The sequence below is a fragment of the Ceratosolen solmsi genome, unplaced genomic scaffold (genome assembly GCF_000503995.2).
Source record: "Ceratosolen solmsi marchali unplaced genomic scaffold, CerSol_1.0 scaffold23, whole genome shotgun sequence".
NCBI lineage: Eukaryota > Metazoa > Arthropoda > Insecta > Hymenoptera > Agaonidae > Ceratosolen > Ceratosolen solmsi.
Window position 1 is genome coordinate 2,317,759 of NW_011948430.1, and position 18,064 is coordinate 2,335,822.

General features: G+C 27.4%; 2 protein-coding genes across 2 annotated transcripts; one reads left to right on the top strand and one right to left on the bottom strand.

Annotated features, from left to right (window-relative positions):
* Positions 1–4,344: 4,344 nt before the first annotated feature.
* On the top strand, positions 4,345–6,350 carry LOC105364104 (coiled-coil domain-containing protein KIAA1407). The gene is made up of 3 exons (XM_011501968.1): positions 4,345–5,095; positions 5,406–5,604; positions 5,709–6,350. The coding sequence occupies exons 1-3, from the start codon at positions 4,392–4,394 to the stop codon at positions 6,348–6,350; spliced, it is 1,545 nt and encodes a 514-aa protein (XP_011500270.1). The 5' UTR covers positions 4,345–4,391.
* Positions 6,351–6,906: 556 nt separating this feature from the next.
* GABPI (zinc finger DHHC-type palmitoyltransferase GABPI) lies at positions 6,907–9,044 on the bottom strand. The gene is made up of 3 exons (XM_011501802.1): positions 8,061–9,044; positions 7,207–7,383; positions 6,907–7,118 (listed from the first exon to the last, which is right to left on the bottom strand). Exons 1-3 carry the CDS (start codon positions 8,594–8,596, stop codon positions 6,926–6,928), a joined length of 906 nt encoding a protein of 301 aa, XP_011500104.1. The 5' UTR covers positions 8,597–9,044; the 3' UTR covers positions 6,907–6,925.
* Between the last annotated feature and the right edge of the window lie 9,020 nt (positions 9,045–18,064).

Genomic DNA, 18,064 nt, shown 5'->3' on the forward strand with positions numbered 1-18,064 from the left:
AATAATTACCTATTACAGACAGTAAGAAGTGCGTTTGAGCAACAGTAGTAAGCAAGTAGAAGAATAAAATTGTGATATAAAATATCGTTGATACCAGTCTAGCTTATGTATCAATGCTATAGATGAACTGCGGAGAGTGCATGCAGAAGCAAAACACTCACACAGCATCAAGCAGGTACATGATTGCGGAAACACATTTTATTTAATATATATATATATATATATATATATATATATATATCTATATATGTGCGCGTGCGCGTGCAAGCCAAGCCGTGCACGTTCAAACGTAAATACAATATAGTGTGGACTAGGTTGTGAGAACGGTAAGTGAGATTGCTTATACGCGTAAATACAACTACATAAATTGCCTAGTAATAAAGAACAATCGTAATTTCGTAATTTCGTAATTTCTTAATTTCGTAATTGGGAGTAAGTGCGAAAAAATTACTACTTCTCCCTACCCCTCCCCTTCCGAGTGCCAAGGAATTTTTTTTTTTTTTTACTAATTTTCAAGCAAGAAAATTTTGGTAAGTATTCTTCTTCATGGATGATTAATTTAATACTGTAAATATGCTTTACCTTTCCGTTTGATTCACGACAAACTTTATCTATTTGTTGATATTTCGCATTTATTCTCTTCCAAATAACCAATGGTATTGTTATTTTCTTCTAATGGCTCTTACTAAAAAAAAAAAAAAAAAAAAAAAAATAAAAAGAAACTGTTTATCATGTATGTCTATGTATGTATCTACATACACGTAAGTTTTAAAGGTTAGATTATCTATCTTTTTTTTTTTTTGCTGGTTACTGGGTAATCGATGATTTGAAGAAAAGCAAAGATAAATAAAAAGCCCGGATTCGATAATTTTTTTATTATTTTATAACAATAATAATAATAATAGTTAAAATTAAATAAAAAAATAAATAAATAATAAATAAATAAATGTAGAGAAAAAAACAGAAGTAAAATAACAACCAAAGTACCTAGAGGTAATAGAATCGGATTGCTTACGCTGGAGGTATTCGAAAAAACTCTAAAACTCTAAGTTAAATCGACGTGATCATACCCGAGTTTACCACAAATGCTCATGCAAATTTATCAAGTGATGAGCTTATCAATGATTAAAAATAACAATTAGTATACCTCTAATTGGGATTAAACGACCGAAAGCTTATTTCAAAATGTAATGTCGAATTACAACGCCATTTCGCAAAATAGACTTATAGTTATTAAAGTTAATGCAGATAACGTATTACGTGCGAGACAGAGCGTGCTTCTACCCCCGGGAGTGTCATCATCGTTTAGTCACGTAGTGTCCGAATAACAGCACGTGTGCTTTGATGAAATTTGCATAGCGTGTTTGCACGGCGTGCCTCCGCATTATCGTGTCTTTCGTACTTAAAAGGAGCTTTACTGTCTATTTTACTCATTGTCCTATGTCTGACCGAGCGTACGTCATGCAAGTCTCATCGACCACGGGGCCGCAGGTGTATGAAACTGTTGCGACTCTACTGTTTGTTTACCATTTACATCGCGAATAGGCCGGGATATTGGATGTCATGGAGAGGAGGAGGAGGGGGGGGGACTGCGGATGTCTTCATCGAAAACTCCATTATGAAATGAATAAATGAAAAAAAAAAATCAAATTTACAGTACTGTAGCACCACCTGTATTGATATGTGAAATTATTGATTAAGAATGTCGTTCGACTGATACATTAACTTTTCAAATGAGACAGGCAGTTTTATTTCACTCGCTCACTATTTTAAACACACACGCGCGCGCGCACACACACACACACACACACACACACATATATATATATATATATATATATATCGTGTATTCATAGAATGTGAATTAGTTTTTATTTTATGACAAACGAGTAAAATATTTCTTTTATCGACACTTTAATTTTAATTATTGATTAAACACTAAATATTATTACATATTCTCATTAAAATTCATTGAAGTTTATGGAAAATCATTCTCATTGTTTTTCAACATAATTTTGTTTATTATTTAAAAAGTAGAATTAATTTTTATAGTATAATTTTAACTAATCATAAATCTTAAATAGTTAACCAAAATTTATTTACTTGAATTTTTTAAAGTTCAAGTTAAGTATTTCATATTTAGGTAATAGTTATAAAATTATAATACGACTTGTGATTTACCATGAGTCATTAATTAATGTCTTGTACAGATCTGGAAAAGAAGAATTTCATTTAATGGCTAAAAAATCCATTTCGAATACTTAACTCAAATCGATTATTAGGAAGGACTTAATATATACTAAGCTCGCTATTGTTTATTAAATTCATAATTTTCATCTATATTTGACATTAATTTCCTAAAATAGAAAGAATCTTGATTTATAACGGATAATATAAAAATCTGTGTTTTTTTTTAACTGAATCTGAAATTTGAAATATTTTAAGGGTATATTTCATTAAGGCCATTATTATATCTTGAATTTTCAACATTTTGAGATTACCCGCTAAGCGTCCGTCAATTTATAGAAATCTATTTATAGAAATTCTAATTGCTGATAGACGGCTACAAGTGCGTGTATCAATTAGTAAACGTAAAAATTGCAATTGTGGCGGGAAATTGAATGTACATATAGATTAGCGTCCTCTTACTATTTATTGATTATACTATCTAAATAATTTTGAGTGACTAATATTCTGTGGCGAATTTGTATCATTCAACTGCTCGAAATTTTGATTAAATTCCATTAATTGCATATTTTATTGTTCTCCAACTTTGAATAATTATAGTCTATATAATAAAATGCAAATATTTCAGAGTGCTGAAAAACATTAATCCTCACATATATAATATAATAACAATCAACTATTGTTTAATATTTTGTTAATATTGCAAAAATATTTATACTTCATTTGTTGCGAATGAGATTACAAATTAAAATAATTTTATTTATATTATTAAGCTCTTTTAGTTATCAGTTGGGATTTTTGAATGGAAAATAATTCTATTTAAATAATAAAGCTTGACAAAACTTTTCATATTTCCAAATTCCATTGGCTTCTATTGTAGCGATCTTTCTGCCGATATTCTCATCTGATGACATTTGGATTTTCAAAATTTTAATATTTTTTTCCTACCATAAATATATGCCTACATATTAATTTCTATAGAAGTTTATTTTACGGATTATTAATAAAATACTTGGATTTATCATTAGGAATTTCTTAATAATTATTTATAATTTCAAATAGACAATAGACAGGCTTATTTAAGAATGTTTCAAATTGATATTAAATGAGAATTTATTGTTTATTTATTTATGAAAAATTATGAAAAAATATGATTCATCGATTAAATCTGATTTCTTTGTAAAATTTCTTTTAACAAATTCTTCATTGATTATAATCATTGTAATAACTATACGTCTATATTATATGTATTTTAATATTTTAATTTGTTTATATATTTGAATCTATTTGATTTCAATTAAATCGATATGTATTACGTGTACATGAAAAGCGTATTTTTAATTTTATAATAAAGTAATTCATTGTGCAGATTTGTTTTTAAATCACTCAAATTTTTTTTTTTTTTTTTTTTTTTTTTTTTTTTTTGTTGTAATGTACATAAATTTTACCGATCTGGAAATACAAATATTATTTTATCTATAAAGAAAGTGAAGCAAAATATACGTTTTATTTATTTTTATTTACTATTTTATCTATAAAGAAAATGAAGCAAAATATACGTTTTATTTATTTTTATTTACTATTTTATCTATAAAGAAAATGAAGCAAAATATACGTTATAAAGTCATGGTAACCACAATAAACTTATGGTGTATCTTTATTAAGTTTACGTAGCAACCAACATAGTTGTACCAACAAGTTTTTTTTATCAGAAAAATTATTTATTTCTTTTAACCTTATAAATTTGTTTTAAATAGTTTTTTTAGTTTATTAAGTAGAAAATATAAATTAGAAGCATAAATTTAAGTTGATTGTTTGGGTGTGTTATTCGGTTAATAGTGCCTGATAGATAATGTTTGTATCTTAACAATATAAATTGTCGTAAATGAAAAATTCTAAAGCCTATTATTCTAAAGCCTTATTCGTCTATTTCTTTAAACTCGATATTGTTTAATAATAAACAGAGATAGTTTTAATTATTAACTTTCAATAGAGATTTTGTTAAAAAAAAAAATCTGAGTTATTCAATGCAAACATTGAGCAATTTATATATCCAGTATTAAAAATACCTGGAAATTAAATTAAATTTATACGAATATACGAATGTATAATAAGAAATTTATATTAAGTAATAAGTGCTTAAATTATATTAAATAATAAGTGTTGTTAAAGTATCGGCTATTAAAAATCTTGATAACGGTAAAATGATTCCAAATGTTATCGAGCCGTTTAATGTAGATATAATTAAAGTTTCGATTAAGGATAAGCCAACATTGTATGATCCAAAGAGCGAGGAAAGCTTAAAAATAGTTTTGAAAGCATTAAAACAATATTCAGCGCAGGAACGAAAGATACGAGAAGTAGGGACTCGAATCAATGAGAGAATATCAAAAAGAAGACTTCGCCATTACTTTGACAATTGGTATAATTATTTTACGACGAAGCAGAAGGTTATCGAATACACAAAAAACGAAAAGAAAATTTCAAACGAAAGCAGAATCGACATGCTTGTTAATGCATTGGCGGAAAGTCAAAAGAAACGTGACGTAGATCAGGAAAAAGCGAAAAATCATAAGCATAAAACAGAGATAAAAAGTGCTCCGCAACAATTAAAAAATACCCAGGAAAGCAAGCAAAAACGCGCAATCGGTAGAGATGTTAAAAGTGAAGAGATCCATAAAACACCAATGCACAATAGACTCAAAGCGCAAAAACTGATTATCGAAGAACAAAGGGCAAAATTAGCGAAGCAGACTAAATTTATCGAAGAGATGAAACTACTTGAAATCAAGAAGGCAGCGAAACAAACTACCGTGCAAAATATCAATGTTGCCAAACAAGTGTTGAATCATTGTGATCAGAAAACTAAAAGGAGTCTGATTCATTTAATGAAAGAACAAGGATGCAGGTTTATTATCCTCATTCTCATATTTAAATACGAATTAAAAAATAGACCTGAAAATTGTAAGTTTAAATTTTAGTAAATACTGTTTTTTTGTGTGAAAAGTCGAGCGTAATATTCGACAAATTATATTTATGTATTATAGTTGAAAATATCTGTTAATATACAGCGATACGAACCACAAATTTACTAAACTTTAGACTAAAATTGTTGTAACATTTAAGTACAACAAACGCACCGTAGATTGCATTGACCTCGGGATTATTTCAAATATTTTATTCTAATTATTATAAATCTAAGAGGGATTTTTCTTAAGGGATAAATCTATAATTGGGGTACCGGAAATTCCCAGTCCACCGAGATTTTTTATCAGAATGGCAGAGCGTACCGAAGCAAGGAAGCAGCGGATAAAACTAGCTAGTGAAATTCGTGAGCGCAAGCGAGAAGAACAGAAGAGGAGAGAAGAAATTAGTCGACAAGTAGCCGAAGAAAGACAAAGACAAGAGCAGATTCAAGTAAGTACTATTAAGAAAAGTATCGAGAATTAATTTAATTGCGTGGCGGAATGGATAGTGCGATCCACCTTTATCTCACATTTCAATTATTTATTTGATAAAAGGCATTAAAGGAAGCTAAGAGAATTCGGAAAGAAAAAGAAGATCATCGCTTAAAAGGGATCCAGAAAAACAAAAGATTGGAATTCCTTGCGGATCAATTTTATAAAAAGTATTTATTTAAAAGATACATTGTGAAGCCTTTGAATATTGTGATTGAAGAGCAAAAGCAGCGTTTAAAATGGGCTTATCGACACTATGAAGTTACATTGCTGGCAAAAGTCTTAACTGCTTGGAAAAACGAATGGATTGATCAACAAAATGATAAATTACAATTGGCTAAAATGTTTTATCGGCATAATTTATTGTGGGATGTTTTTGGCAATTGGCGATCGTTAGCTTTAGATACGAAACAAAAATATCAAGTTGCTTTAGATTTCTATGATATGAAGTTACAAACAAAGTGCATAAAAGCCTGGTATTTATTATACGCGAATATAAATATTGTAATACACGAAAAAGAAGTACAAGCTGTTAAGCATTATGTGAGGTATTTAAAAAGAATTTGTTTTAATATATGGAAAAAGTATATGCTGATAGCTGTTGATATAGAGGATAGAGAAAAAAGGAGGGACGAATGGAGAAAATTGATAAAAAAATTTATTCCTCAATCGCCTAAACAAAGAAATATTTCATTACACTTTTAGAATATTCAAGGTCTACAGTATAATTAAAAAAAGTTTAAAATAGAAAGATAAAATTTTTTAAATATATTTTATTATTACTGAAACGCTTGTATTTAGAATATTGATACAATACATGTGTATTAACACATATATCTATTTTTATAAATCGTAGGCTACTTGTTGTTGTTGAAGTAACAGCCATTTCTATCATCCTTTACTAACATATTATTAACCGCTTTTATCAGCTAATAACAGCTTATCATTTTATAATTTTGATATTACCATATTATATGTATCACAGTTATAATTACAGTACGTGCATGCACATTATAAAGAAAAAAAAAACAAATAATGAAACCAAGGTTTAGTTTTGTTGCTTTACAATAATTAGTACGTAATTTTTCCTTATTAATAAGCTTTATTGTGTTATTCTTAATTCATAACGATTCGTTTCTTAAAATTAGCATAATTAAGTATTGTTCTAAATAGATTCAATTTTTATTTAGTCTTTGGCATATACATACATATACATATACATATATATATATATATATATATATATATATATATCTTAGCTTTTTAGTATTTGTTCGTATTCACAATTTGCAACAAAATAATTTCGTTGCATTTCTTAATACTCCTTCATTATTCTCATTTTCATTGTTAAGCAGATGCCTTTCATTAGCTGTTTTTCCAAGATACAGCAACCAAAAATGATATATTAAATAAAAAGTAATAACTAAGCCTATGAGTAGACTATAAATGGATGATACGAAACAAATTGCAATACTAAAAGACAAAAATAATTACATCAAGATTATGAATTTGATAACTTTATAAATAACATTTTGCAATTATATAAATAAAGAAAACTCACTCTAATTGATGATAAACATCACTACAATCATCGGGTAAAAGTATTGTACCAATTAGAATAAACGGATGACACACACTGGTCATTGTTAAATTCGATCCATAGATAAATGCTACAGCAGAAAAAAGTAAGCATGTGAGATACCATCGTAAATTACTGGCACCTACGCAACAGTCTAACCTGCAAAGACAATGAAAATTTTTATTAAAAACATTCTATTTATTTCTCTTCACCATAAACAAGAAAAACTATTATTTAACATTATTTAATACAACGACGAGTCATATAATACTACAATTTCTAATCAATGATAAGAAGAAAATATTACTTGCATTATTATTTATTAATATAATTATAATTTGATAAATAAAATGAATAAATTTACAATATTAAGTCGATTAATTCTTACATAATTATACTTTCAGCTTTTCTTCAATAGATAGTTTGTAACTCACAACTGTTTTGACATTAAAATATAAATATATAAAAAAAAATATAAATCAGTCGCTTGATTTATTGTAGTTATACAATATTCTAATTGCTATTCTAATTTGGTATGTAAGATAAGATGTAGTGTAGATATTTTGATTAACACTCCAGTCAAATTCATCAGATTTTTTTTAATAATCGCATTAGTAACGTGCATTGTTATTGAAAAAAAATTAATTTAATTCCATTTAAGTTACTTATTTACTTTTAATGATAATAAATTTTGTAAAAAATAGGACATGCTATTTTTGCATTACATAGTATAGCTGCGTATCTTCAGTATATAATTCTTGAGTGTATGATTTTATTAAAATTTATATCGACAATTTATGAAACATTTGAAAATAATAAATATAGCAAAGATTTACCATTTACAATGATATTCCCTTTCGTTGATACATGTTTGACACAATCTGCAATGAAACGCTTTTTGAGACGTACATTTTTTGCATATATTACAAATTTCTGAATCTCCTTCTCCAAGTTCTACTCCTTGCAATAAAGAATTTTCTTGAGTAACTTGACAAGCCTTTTGCTTAGTCTTATAACCACACACAAGTCCACCCACAACACAAATAACAAAAACCAAATTCTCTTCCGGTAAGATTTCCAAAAGTGGTACAACACTGAACTCAAAGACCAGTAATAGGGTAAGGACACTTGTTACAGTCCACATAAGGAAAAATTTTGTGCGTATGATAAATCGTAAAAAATTTCGATAAAAATAATAAATAAGTGGTGGCGACAATAGAAATATGATGACAGTGCATGTAAAGCTTTGTGAGGCAACTACCATTAATATTGGTACTGTAAATATAGGTATGAGAGCATCGAAAGAGAGTTGCCTCACTCCACCTTCTTGCCAAGTGCAAGGATTACACAGAAATCTTCCGCAAAATCTCATATTTTCAACATTACATTACTATAAAGTTATAAGCTTGATTGAATGTTGTTGTCTATCGCACGAGAGGTTAGGTCGATGAATTAATATTCTCTCAAAATTTCCCTATCATAGCGGTGTATAAATATTGTAGAAAATCTTGTACAAATAGTATAATTAGTTACTAAAAAACATTAAATCTCAAATGAATATTGATGATACGTTTCATTATTGGCTTACAAAAAAATGCGTACGCAGTTACAAATGGACGGCAAACGAAAATTAATTTCGCGTTCTAAATGAATTTGCAAGCTACATTTTAATGCATAGAGTTAACTATTAATTTATAGTTCAGTTACGTGGTCAAATTGTAAGGGCTTTCCAATAGGAACTATTTTTTATTGGCGGAGGTTCACTTTCAACGTTCATCCAATGTACAACGATTATAAATTTTCTACACAAACTAATGGTTTTTTACTGTTGCGCTGTATAAAACGTAAAACGTAAAGAGGCAAAATAAGATGTAAACAAAGGGTAGTGACGAAGGAAAGGACATTATAATAATTACAAATATTGTATGCCTAATTTTTCTCCATCTAATGCATTCAAATGTGTTGTTCATAAATTATTTTACAATTACTGGTAAGACTGAGCGCTTCGATATTAGTAGATGTAATGCGCTACGAACATAGTATTTTCTTATAATACACATATAGTTGCTTAAATATAATTGCTTATAGTAAAATGATAGATTAACTTAGTTATAATTGTATTAAAAAAAATAATTAAAAATCTATTGCATTTTTATAATGCACTACACGCGATACTAGTCAATGTATATTTGTATATTGCTAATTAATTGATAAAGTAATAAAACATAAATTCAAATTTAATTGCAAACGAGATTATTAATAATAAGGAGAGATTTATTTTTAAAACGAAGTGATAAAAAAATTACCATCGCTTTATGCTTTATACGAATAATTGTATTTTTTTTTTTTTATAAGAAATCGGTTTTATTGGTTTGTATATTTTGTATGATTCAGTCGTTAATATTATCAATTATATTATTAATATATTTTAGTATAATTTAATATTAATATTAATAATGCTCAAATATACTTTTGTGAGATTTTAATATTATTTATATGATTTTAATCTTAATTTTTTAATATAGGTGAGTGATTTCAATTAATTTTAAATTTTAAATAAAAACAAGGACTATTGTAGAATGAGAAATATATACGAATTTCAGTCATTTTTCTCAAATTGTACAAGTCAAATCATTTTTGTATGCTGTACGCTTCAGAAAAGTATTTTAATAACACATTTCGTAATGTAACTACGGCTCATGACGTAGTATGATTAAAATTTAGATGACACGTATAAGTTTTTTTAATAAATTTATTTAATTCCTTAGTTTTATTTTTAAATAAGTATTTATAATACATTGAATATGCATATAATTTTTAAAAATAATGCTCAATTAATTTTCATATTTTTCTAAATCTCAATTGTTATGTTAAATTTAATTTGTCGAGATATATTTTTAAGTAATTTTTTCATCGTTAAAAAATATTAATAAAAAACATTTTCCCTTGAATATATTTAATACAAACCTTTCCTAAGACGGTTATAATAGTTTTTCGAACGACGAGTAGTAATTTTTTTTTATCGTTTTTAGCTTTTCATCATTTATTGATCTCTACATATTATGTAATTATTCAATTCAATTTATCACAATTTTCCTAACATTTATTACATTTATTAATGCTTTATTTAACAATATTGAATTGATAAACGACTTCTTTATTTTTTCATCTTTAACTATACATTATTTTATCATGAAATTAATGTTATATGCAATTTTAACAAATAATTCAGTTATAAAGTGATTAATGAAGAAAGATTATTATTTATTATGTGGTACATAACTGAGTTAAAATAAACTCACTACACATTTTACTTTGCATTACGTGAATTTATATATCTATATCCCACTAATTGACAGATAATACATATTATAAATAATATTCTTATTTATAAAATCTTAAAGACTATGCATCACATATTATGAAATTCTTAATAATTAATTATAATATAAATGAATATTTTTTAATAATCCAATAATATAATAAATCATCTGACAAAAAGATAATTATAATAATATTTCGATTACCATTGTTTATTCATTTATCAGAAAAAAATTTGAATCTGTTAATTAAAAAATAGTAATTTTATTAAATTATATATACAGTTGGCGAAAGAATGTCAATATTTAACTAAAATTCCTTCTATTTATTTTACATTTTACTTTTATTTTTCCTTAAATAGAAATAAACGAATGAGTATCATCTTTTTTTCTTGCTTTTTTCATAAGGTTGATGGTACGTAATTTATAGTTTAAATATAAATTTATGTATTTTATTTATATTATTATTAAAAATCCTAATGAAAATTAGGAGTATTTTCCGGTTTGCGTTGAAATTGATTTTTTTTTTTTTTTTTTTTTTTTTTTTTTTATATCGATAATTCCAGTATTCTATAAGACACTCAATATTTAAGAATATAATTAAAAGTTGTTTATAAGATATAGTTTGAAGAAAATATCAGGTTGGTCCTCGGTAATAATCTAAGCTATTAAAGCACTTTTTTTGCAATTTTTTTTTCAGAATTTTAGAAAATTGGTGGTTGCAAATAATTTTTTACTCTCAATTTTATGTTCATCTTTATTTTTTAATAAGAAATCTTCTTAACTATTTTAAATAACATCGATAAAAATATCTCATTATTAAAAAATTTTTTATTTTTTCCGAGCTTAATTCAGCCCGACAATTCAGAATTGTTTATTTTGAATAGAATGTCTATTACTGTTGCTCAGCTCATTTCAACAGTGTGGTGCTTCAGTATACAATCGATAACAATTTTTTCTACTTTTTAGATGTGCTTAAAAATTTATTAAACTTAGATTGTTATTTTGTTACTTTTTTTTTAAATCGCAACAATTTTGTTTTTATATCTCCCGAATTGGATAAATGCTTTAAATGACATATAATATAGAAATAGCTACCACTTGGCGTAATTTTATAAAAAAAAAAAAGATAACAAAACTTAATATTTGTTACATCTTGCATTTTTAAATCTAATTTTGAGTCAAGGTATAAAATAAAATTTTTCAAAATAAATATAATTTCTTTTTTTATTATTATTTCATAATTATATATGATATTCTGGATGTATATTTATATATCCTAAGCTAAAAATACAATTTAGCCCTATTAATTATACAAAATTCATTCCCGATTTATAAAAAATTAATTTTATAGTTTTTGTAGCTGTATAATAATTACGTTATTAATTCAACTAATTCAATTTAATATTAATCATCATTAAAGTATTTATTCGCTAGTATATTAATGCACATAACGTATTTTTGGGTCATAGTTTTAATAGATGATTGACGTGGATAAATATGTTGCAAAGTAGCTTTAAATAATTCACAATAATAGTATTGAATTGAAAATTGAAAATGCATGAGTCTTATATAACTTATTTGTGTAAAAGTAAACTGAGTAAATGAGAGTATTGTTATTTGAGATAATAATAAAAGAGCTTAGACAATTTTGTCCTATAAGGCACTCTTTTATGCAAAATTGTGTTTCGATTAAATATTTTATTAGAAAGTTTAATTTGGTAAGAACGAAACCAAAACTATTGAAGCAACGTCAATAGTTGGACGGATAAGGATAAAATATATATATATATATATATAATGAAGTTTAAGTATGTTTGTTAGTAATTTACGAGCTCATCTATTCGTATAAAAATATCCGTACTAAATATTATACTAGAATTTCGAATTATTAAAAGATGTAATCGATTTATAGTCCTAAAATTTTTTTCTATTCACAAATGTACATTATGATGATTGCAAATGAAAATGATTAGTATAATAAAAAGAAAAAATCTTTTCAAATTACTTAAGCTTTATAAAATAGTTAATGTTTTGTTAACTTATCCATTCAAGGCATTATCTTAGTGTATCTTTTTTGTAATTTATAAAAAATTATAGATAAGACAATAAATATTCTGAGTAAATCGGAAATTCACAAATAACAAAAAAAAAAAAATCTTTTATAATATTTGTTATAGTCTTAACAATGGGAAATTATTTCGATTTTTTTATCAATAATGCGTAACAACCTTTAAAGAGACGAGACTTAATATGTTACAAAAAAAAAAAAAAAATAATGCTCATCGAAAATTAGTAAATGATTTTCTCCTTTTTTCAACTATTGATTTACAGTAAATTTTATATTATTCGTAGACAAATGATTTATTGTGTTCTTCAAGCTTTGCAACTACAAATTTATATGTGTGGGCGTATAGGGGTGAATTTTTTTTACTTAGAATAGATAAATAGTTGCAATAAAATTGTCATTTTCATAGAATAAAATTTACAAAATTACGTGTGATTAATAAGCAAACTTATATCAAAACAAAATAATTATCTTATTACTAATAAGTTTATCGAATATTTTAAGTATTTTAAGCTGAAATATAAACTTATGTTTACCTCAATTTAAAAGTAATTAAAGGATTCAATTGCTTATGATGTAGATAAAATTAAATATTTTCGTATTAATTACTTCATTGAATATTTCTCCTAAATTGACAATTCTATTAAAGTTTTCATAATATAAGATTAGATTAGCGCAACATAAATATTCATTATCAGTATGCGATCGCATTTAAAGATTTTTAAGATGTTTCACGTGTAAATTATGTCTATATATATATTTTTGTTGTTGTTGTTGTTGTTGTTGTTGTTATTGTTGCTAAAGTTAAAATATATTCATAAATTAGAATTACTTTCATCTCGTAGAAAAGAATTAGCTTCATTTAATAATGAAATAATTTAGATTTTATCGAAAATTTTAATCCATATTAATATACTTTTATCTTCAATTAGAATTATTGTTTGTGAAATAAAAGAGTATACATATTGATTCATCAATAATTAAATGCCATTCGTGCATTGTAAATTTTCGTTGACATTTTGATATGGCGACAAAGGTATTGTAAAGGAGGTTAGAGATTATTACTTATTTCATTATACAAATAACGAATCATTTGTATATTTATCTATAGATATATAGGATTTGTTATTTGTTAAGAGCTACTTTATATTGAGCATGATTAGTTAAAAGTGGTTATTACCCGAAATCAAGGTTTATTGGGAGCAATTAAATAAATTAATGGATGAATATGTGACAGCAATAAATATTTGTTCAAATATGAATAAAACTAATTATAAGTAAATAAATAATTACGAAATTATATTTTTATACAAGAATAATATTGATTTGTAACAGGAAATATAAAAATATAAATTGAATGATATCAATGATTATCGTCGTTCTCTTTATATTGTAATTAATAAAAACATCGGTTACTTGCTTTTTCCTATATAACTTTATAATAACTTAACATTTTATTGTTTGACCTTTAATCAATGATAAAAATGTTGAAGTATCTAATAATTAATTACTGCAGGTTTCAATAATTTTTCCATTTAAAAATCTTAATTTCAAAATTAAATGCAAATAAAAGTAAATAAAAAATTGATCTTAAATGATATAATCATAAATTAACAAAGATCTTTTATGATATTTATAATCAATTATCTGTTGCTTATTTTGTACATATTGTATAAAAAAAGAATTTGTGTCCGTTTCATTATGCGTGCTTTGTACACATAATGTTTGGAATCCGAGCTGATTTAATTTCAAAAAAAAAAAAAAAAAAAAAAAAAAAAAAAAAAAAAACGACATTCAACTGGACGAGCCCAATTGGATGGGGGAAAATAGGCGGGAAAAATAAGCAATACCGAAAAGCAAAACGAAAACGTAAATTATGTGAATTCGTAGAATTCTGGTGACGTATTGAGCGTTGCTAGTTGAGATCCTATAGTTAAATTTTTGAGATAATAAGCATTGACGCATTTGTGATAATGTCCCAGCTTAACACATCTAAGATTAAATATATAAATTGTTGGCTCGAAATCGTGATAATTTCACATCATCTATATAGTTTGATGGCTCGCAATGAAAAAATTCAAATGAATACTGGAAATGCTTATCGAGTTGTTTCTAGTTGATTAGTCCTTCGAAATTGAGGATAAATCGTAGTTTCAAACAAAAATCAGAAATAACTGACAGATGCATTATTAGTAGAGAATTCGAATATTTTTCGTAAATTACCAAGTCGATCCTAATATTTTAACAGGCTTGACTTTTATCACATCCGAATAATCCTCAGAACGATAAGGTCACATCAAACACTGTGAGATACCGAGCGAATTTTATTTACTGTTTGATTAACTAGGGTGTAGTGAAAGAGAGCGGCTATTTATTTATTTACTAAGAAAGTAATAACAATGAGGATACGAAATTATTAATGTGTATCTTCTTTAGTAATAAAATTTGTAATTTACGTGTATAATGTGTTTTGGAGTTCAAAAAGATCATTAGATGGTTTATTAAAAAAGTAGACTCGCCTTTATATAATTCAATCACTCTTTTCTTAGAGACAGCAAAAACAAAAAACAAAAAAAAACAAGAAAAACCAAAAAAAAAAAAAAAATAAATAAAAAAAAAAACAAAAAACAAAAACAATAAAAATAACAATAACCAGTTATTCTTTTATGAAAATTATCACGAATTATCAAATCGAGAAGATTTTATTCTGATTAATTTTGAATGAGAGTCGTCGGCACTTTGTATATCCGTCGGTAGAGGCGATCCTCCCTCGGCAATATGAATGTTCATCGTATTTTTTGCGGCACTTGCTGTTAACAGTTAACAGAAATATACAGTATATGTATGATAGAATTGCGTAAGGATTGTGGCAAATACTTGCGCAAAAGGCAGTACAATAGAAATGGTTCAGATGTGCAATAGCATCTGCCGCTAATGGCTATTGGCAGTTAGTTAGCGTAAGCTTCGCTATAGTTATTAAAAAAGTTCGAAATCACGAGTTCGTTATAACGTGTTTTCAATATGAGAAATCAGTAATGACATTGATAAAATAGAATTTTTCAAAAGTAACGTAGAATGGAAAGTTTAGAAGCCTATGGTCATATTGAAAAGCGTGCGAGCTTGGCGTTGACAGATTTAGTATCTCTCTCTCTCTCTCTCTCTCCCTCTGTATCTAAGGCCTGTGTATATAAGAAGTTTGTCTCGGAAAGTGTGCCCATTTAGGCTTTTTTTTTGTATAAAAGTTATCCAATTCTCGTTAATACGTGTTAACGAATGATCAATTATTTTTTCATCGTAATAGCTGTAAAAGATAGCGTTGATGGAACAATTTCAAAATTTTACGTTTCTTTCATTCTAACGGTTATGCGTATATTTGATTTTACTTTTTTACAAATACAGTCAGATAATAATAAAATCGACGGATAAATAAATCATCTAATAAACATATAGTTCAGCCTATAGGAGTCATTATTTATTGGAAAAATTCATTGTGAAGTGTATCTGCGTAATGATATATCATCCACGTTTTATGTGCTTACGATGATGTAGTGAAAAAATGTAGCAAGATAATGTTCTTCTTGGTGAAAAAAAAAAAACAAAAACAAAAAAAAAAGAAAAAAAAAGTTATTTATTTGTAAAAATTAGTTAAATTAGAAATATTATGTGCATATTTTATTTTATAAGCCTCTACGGTATACGAATAATTGAATGAATAAGTTTAATAAATAATTTGTCCGCTCGTTCGTAGTCGATCCTATACGTTATAAATATTCTGTATTACGCTGCTGTTAATTTAATGAAAATATAAATATATGTAATTTTGAATTAAAAAAAATATTTTACATTAAAATATTAAAATAGTTTTTTCCCTAATATAATAAATTAATATCATTTGGTTAATTTTACATTAAATCTTTTTCTAATAAGCTTTTATAGTTATAAGATAATAATATTTCATTGGATAAAATGAAGATTTCATTATAATTGCTTGATTTTATTCCATAATTTACCAGTTATGATTTTTAATATAATTAATTATTCTTTTAGTACAAAGTATTGATTCAATGTGTTGAGTTATTTCATCGGTAATGTAGCTTTTATTCGAAATTTATAAATTAATTTTTTTTTTTTTTCATTTAATTATGATTCCTTAAAATTTCTCACTCCATGATTATCATCGTTCCAATTTCAAACTATTGACATTTCAATGCATTTTAAGGATTATATCTTCTCCGCCTATCTAAACTCCTATATATCCTACCGAACACACACACGCGCGCACGCACAAATACACAGAGAAACACACAAACAATAGTATTCAGCTGTAACGGTGGGCTTTTTGTTTTCGAAGCATATTTGCGCAATCGTGGAAAGTTATAGGTGAAGCAAGCATTTATGCACTGAATCACATGAGATTTGATCGTGTTGGGTATTTTGCGTGACATTTTGTGAAATCGAGTTGGGAGTTTTGTGGCGGGAAATAGCGCTACAATGTTGGCCAATAAGTCAAATTTAGCATGGCAGATTGGCGTACATCGAGTCAACGTTTAATCGTCCGCGAACTTTCTAAACAATAAGAAAGATCGACCAAGTGGCATTCGTTACTAAAAATGCCCTATGGGACCGATGCTGTGTAAAAATAGTTTTTTTTTTTTTTTTTTAAGTATATCCGTCGTCGGACTTGCACAGATAAATCCGTAAACACGAGTAGAAAAGCTTGAAAAAGAGAAAGTACGGCTATTGCGAATGCATGGAGAAGTCGTGAGAAGAGATAAGACACGACGGTTGACAGGTCTCGTAGTTATGGCGGAGAGCTTGGGAGCGGAAGGGGAAGGGGAAAAGCGCAAGAAAAGGGGAGCGTTCACCGCTGTAAAGATTACTATGTTTAAAACTTGGTGGGCTTCGACGGTTGCGGCGGCAATGACAACGACGACGACGACGACGACGACAACAACAACAACAACAACAACAACAACAACAACAACAACAACAACAACAACAACAATAACAACCGCGACGACGATTACTGTGCCGACGAAGACGATGTCGAGGAATTACGTAAGCCTCGGGAAGCCCTCGGTGAGATAAACGATCGTGGGAGAAGGAGAACAAGCTCCCAATCTCTCACCATGAGTCTATAATGCCGCGAGCGCGATCGACGGCTCTCCAGTTTCGCGCGCGCGCCGCCCATGTTCCTTCTCGCATGTGCTTGTGCCCTCAGGTGACACGCGTGGTCAGTCCGGCTTTTTTCCCTTGTTTATTTTTTTTCACCGAGCGTAATCACCGTCGTCGTCGCCGCCACCGCCACCGCCACCGCCACCGCCACCGCCACCGCCACCGCTACCGCCACCGCCACCGCTACCGCCACCGCTACCGCCACAGCCACCGACATCGCCACCGCTGCCACTGTCGCCGCTGCCTTCTCCCTCTCGTATCAGCTACTTTTTCGTCG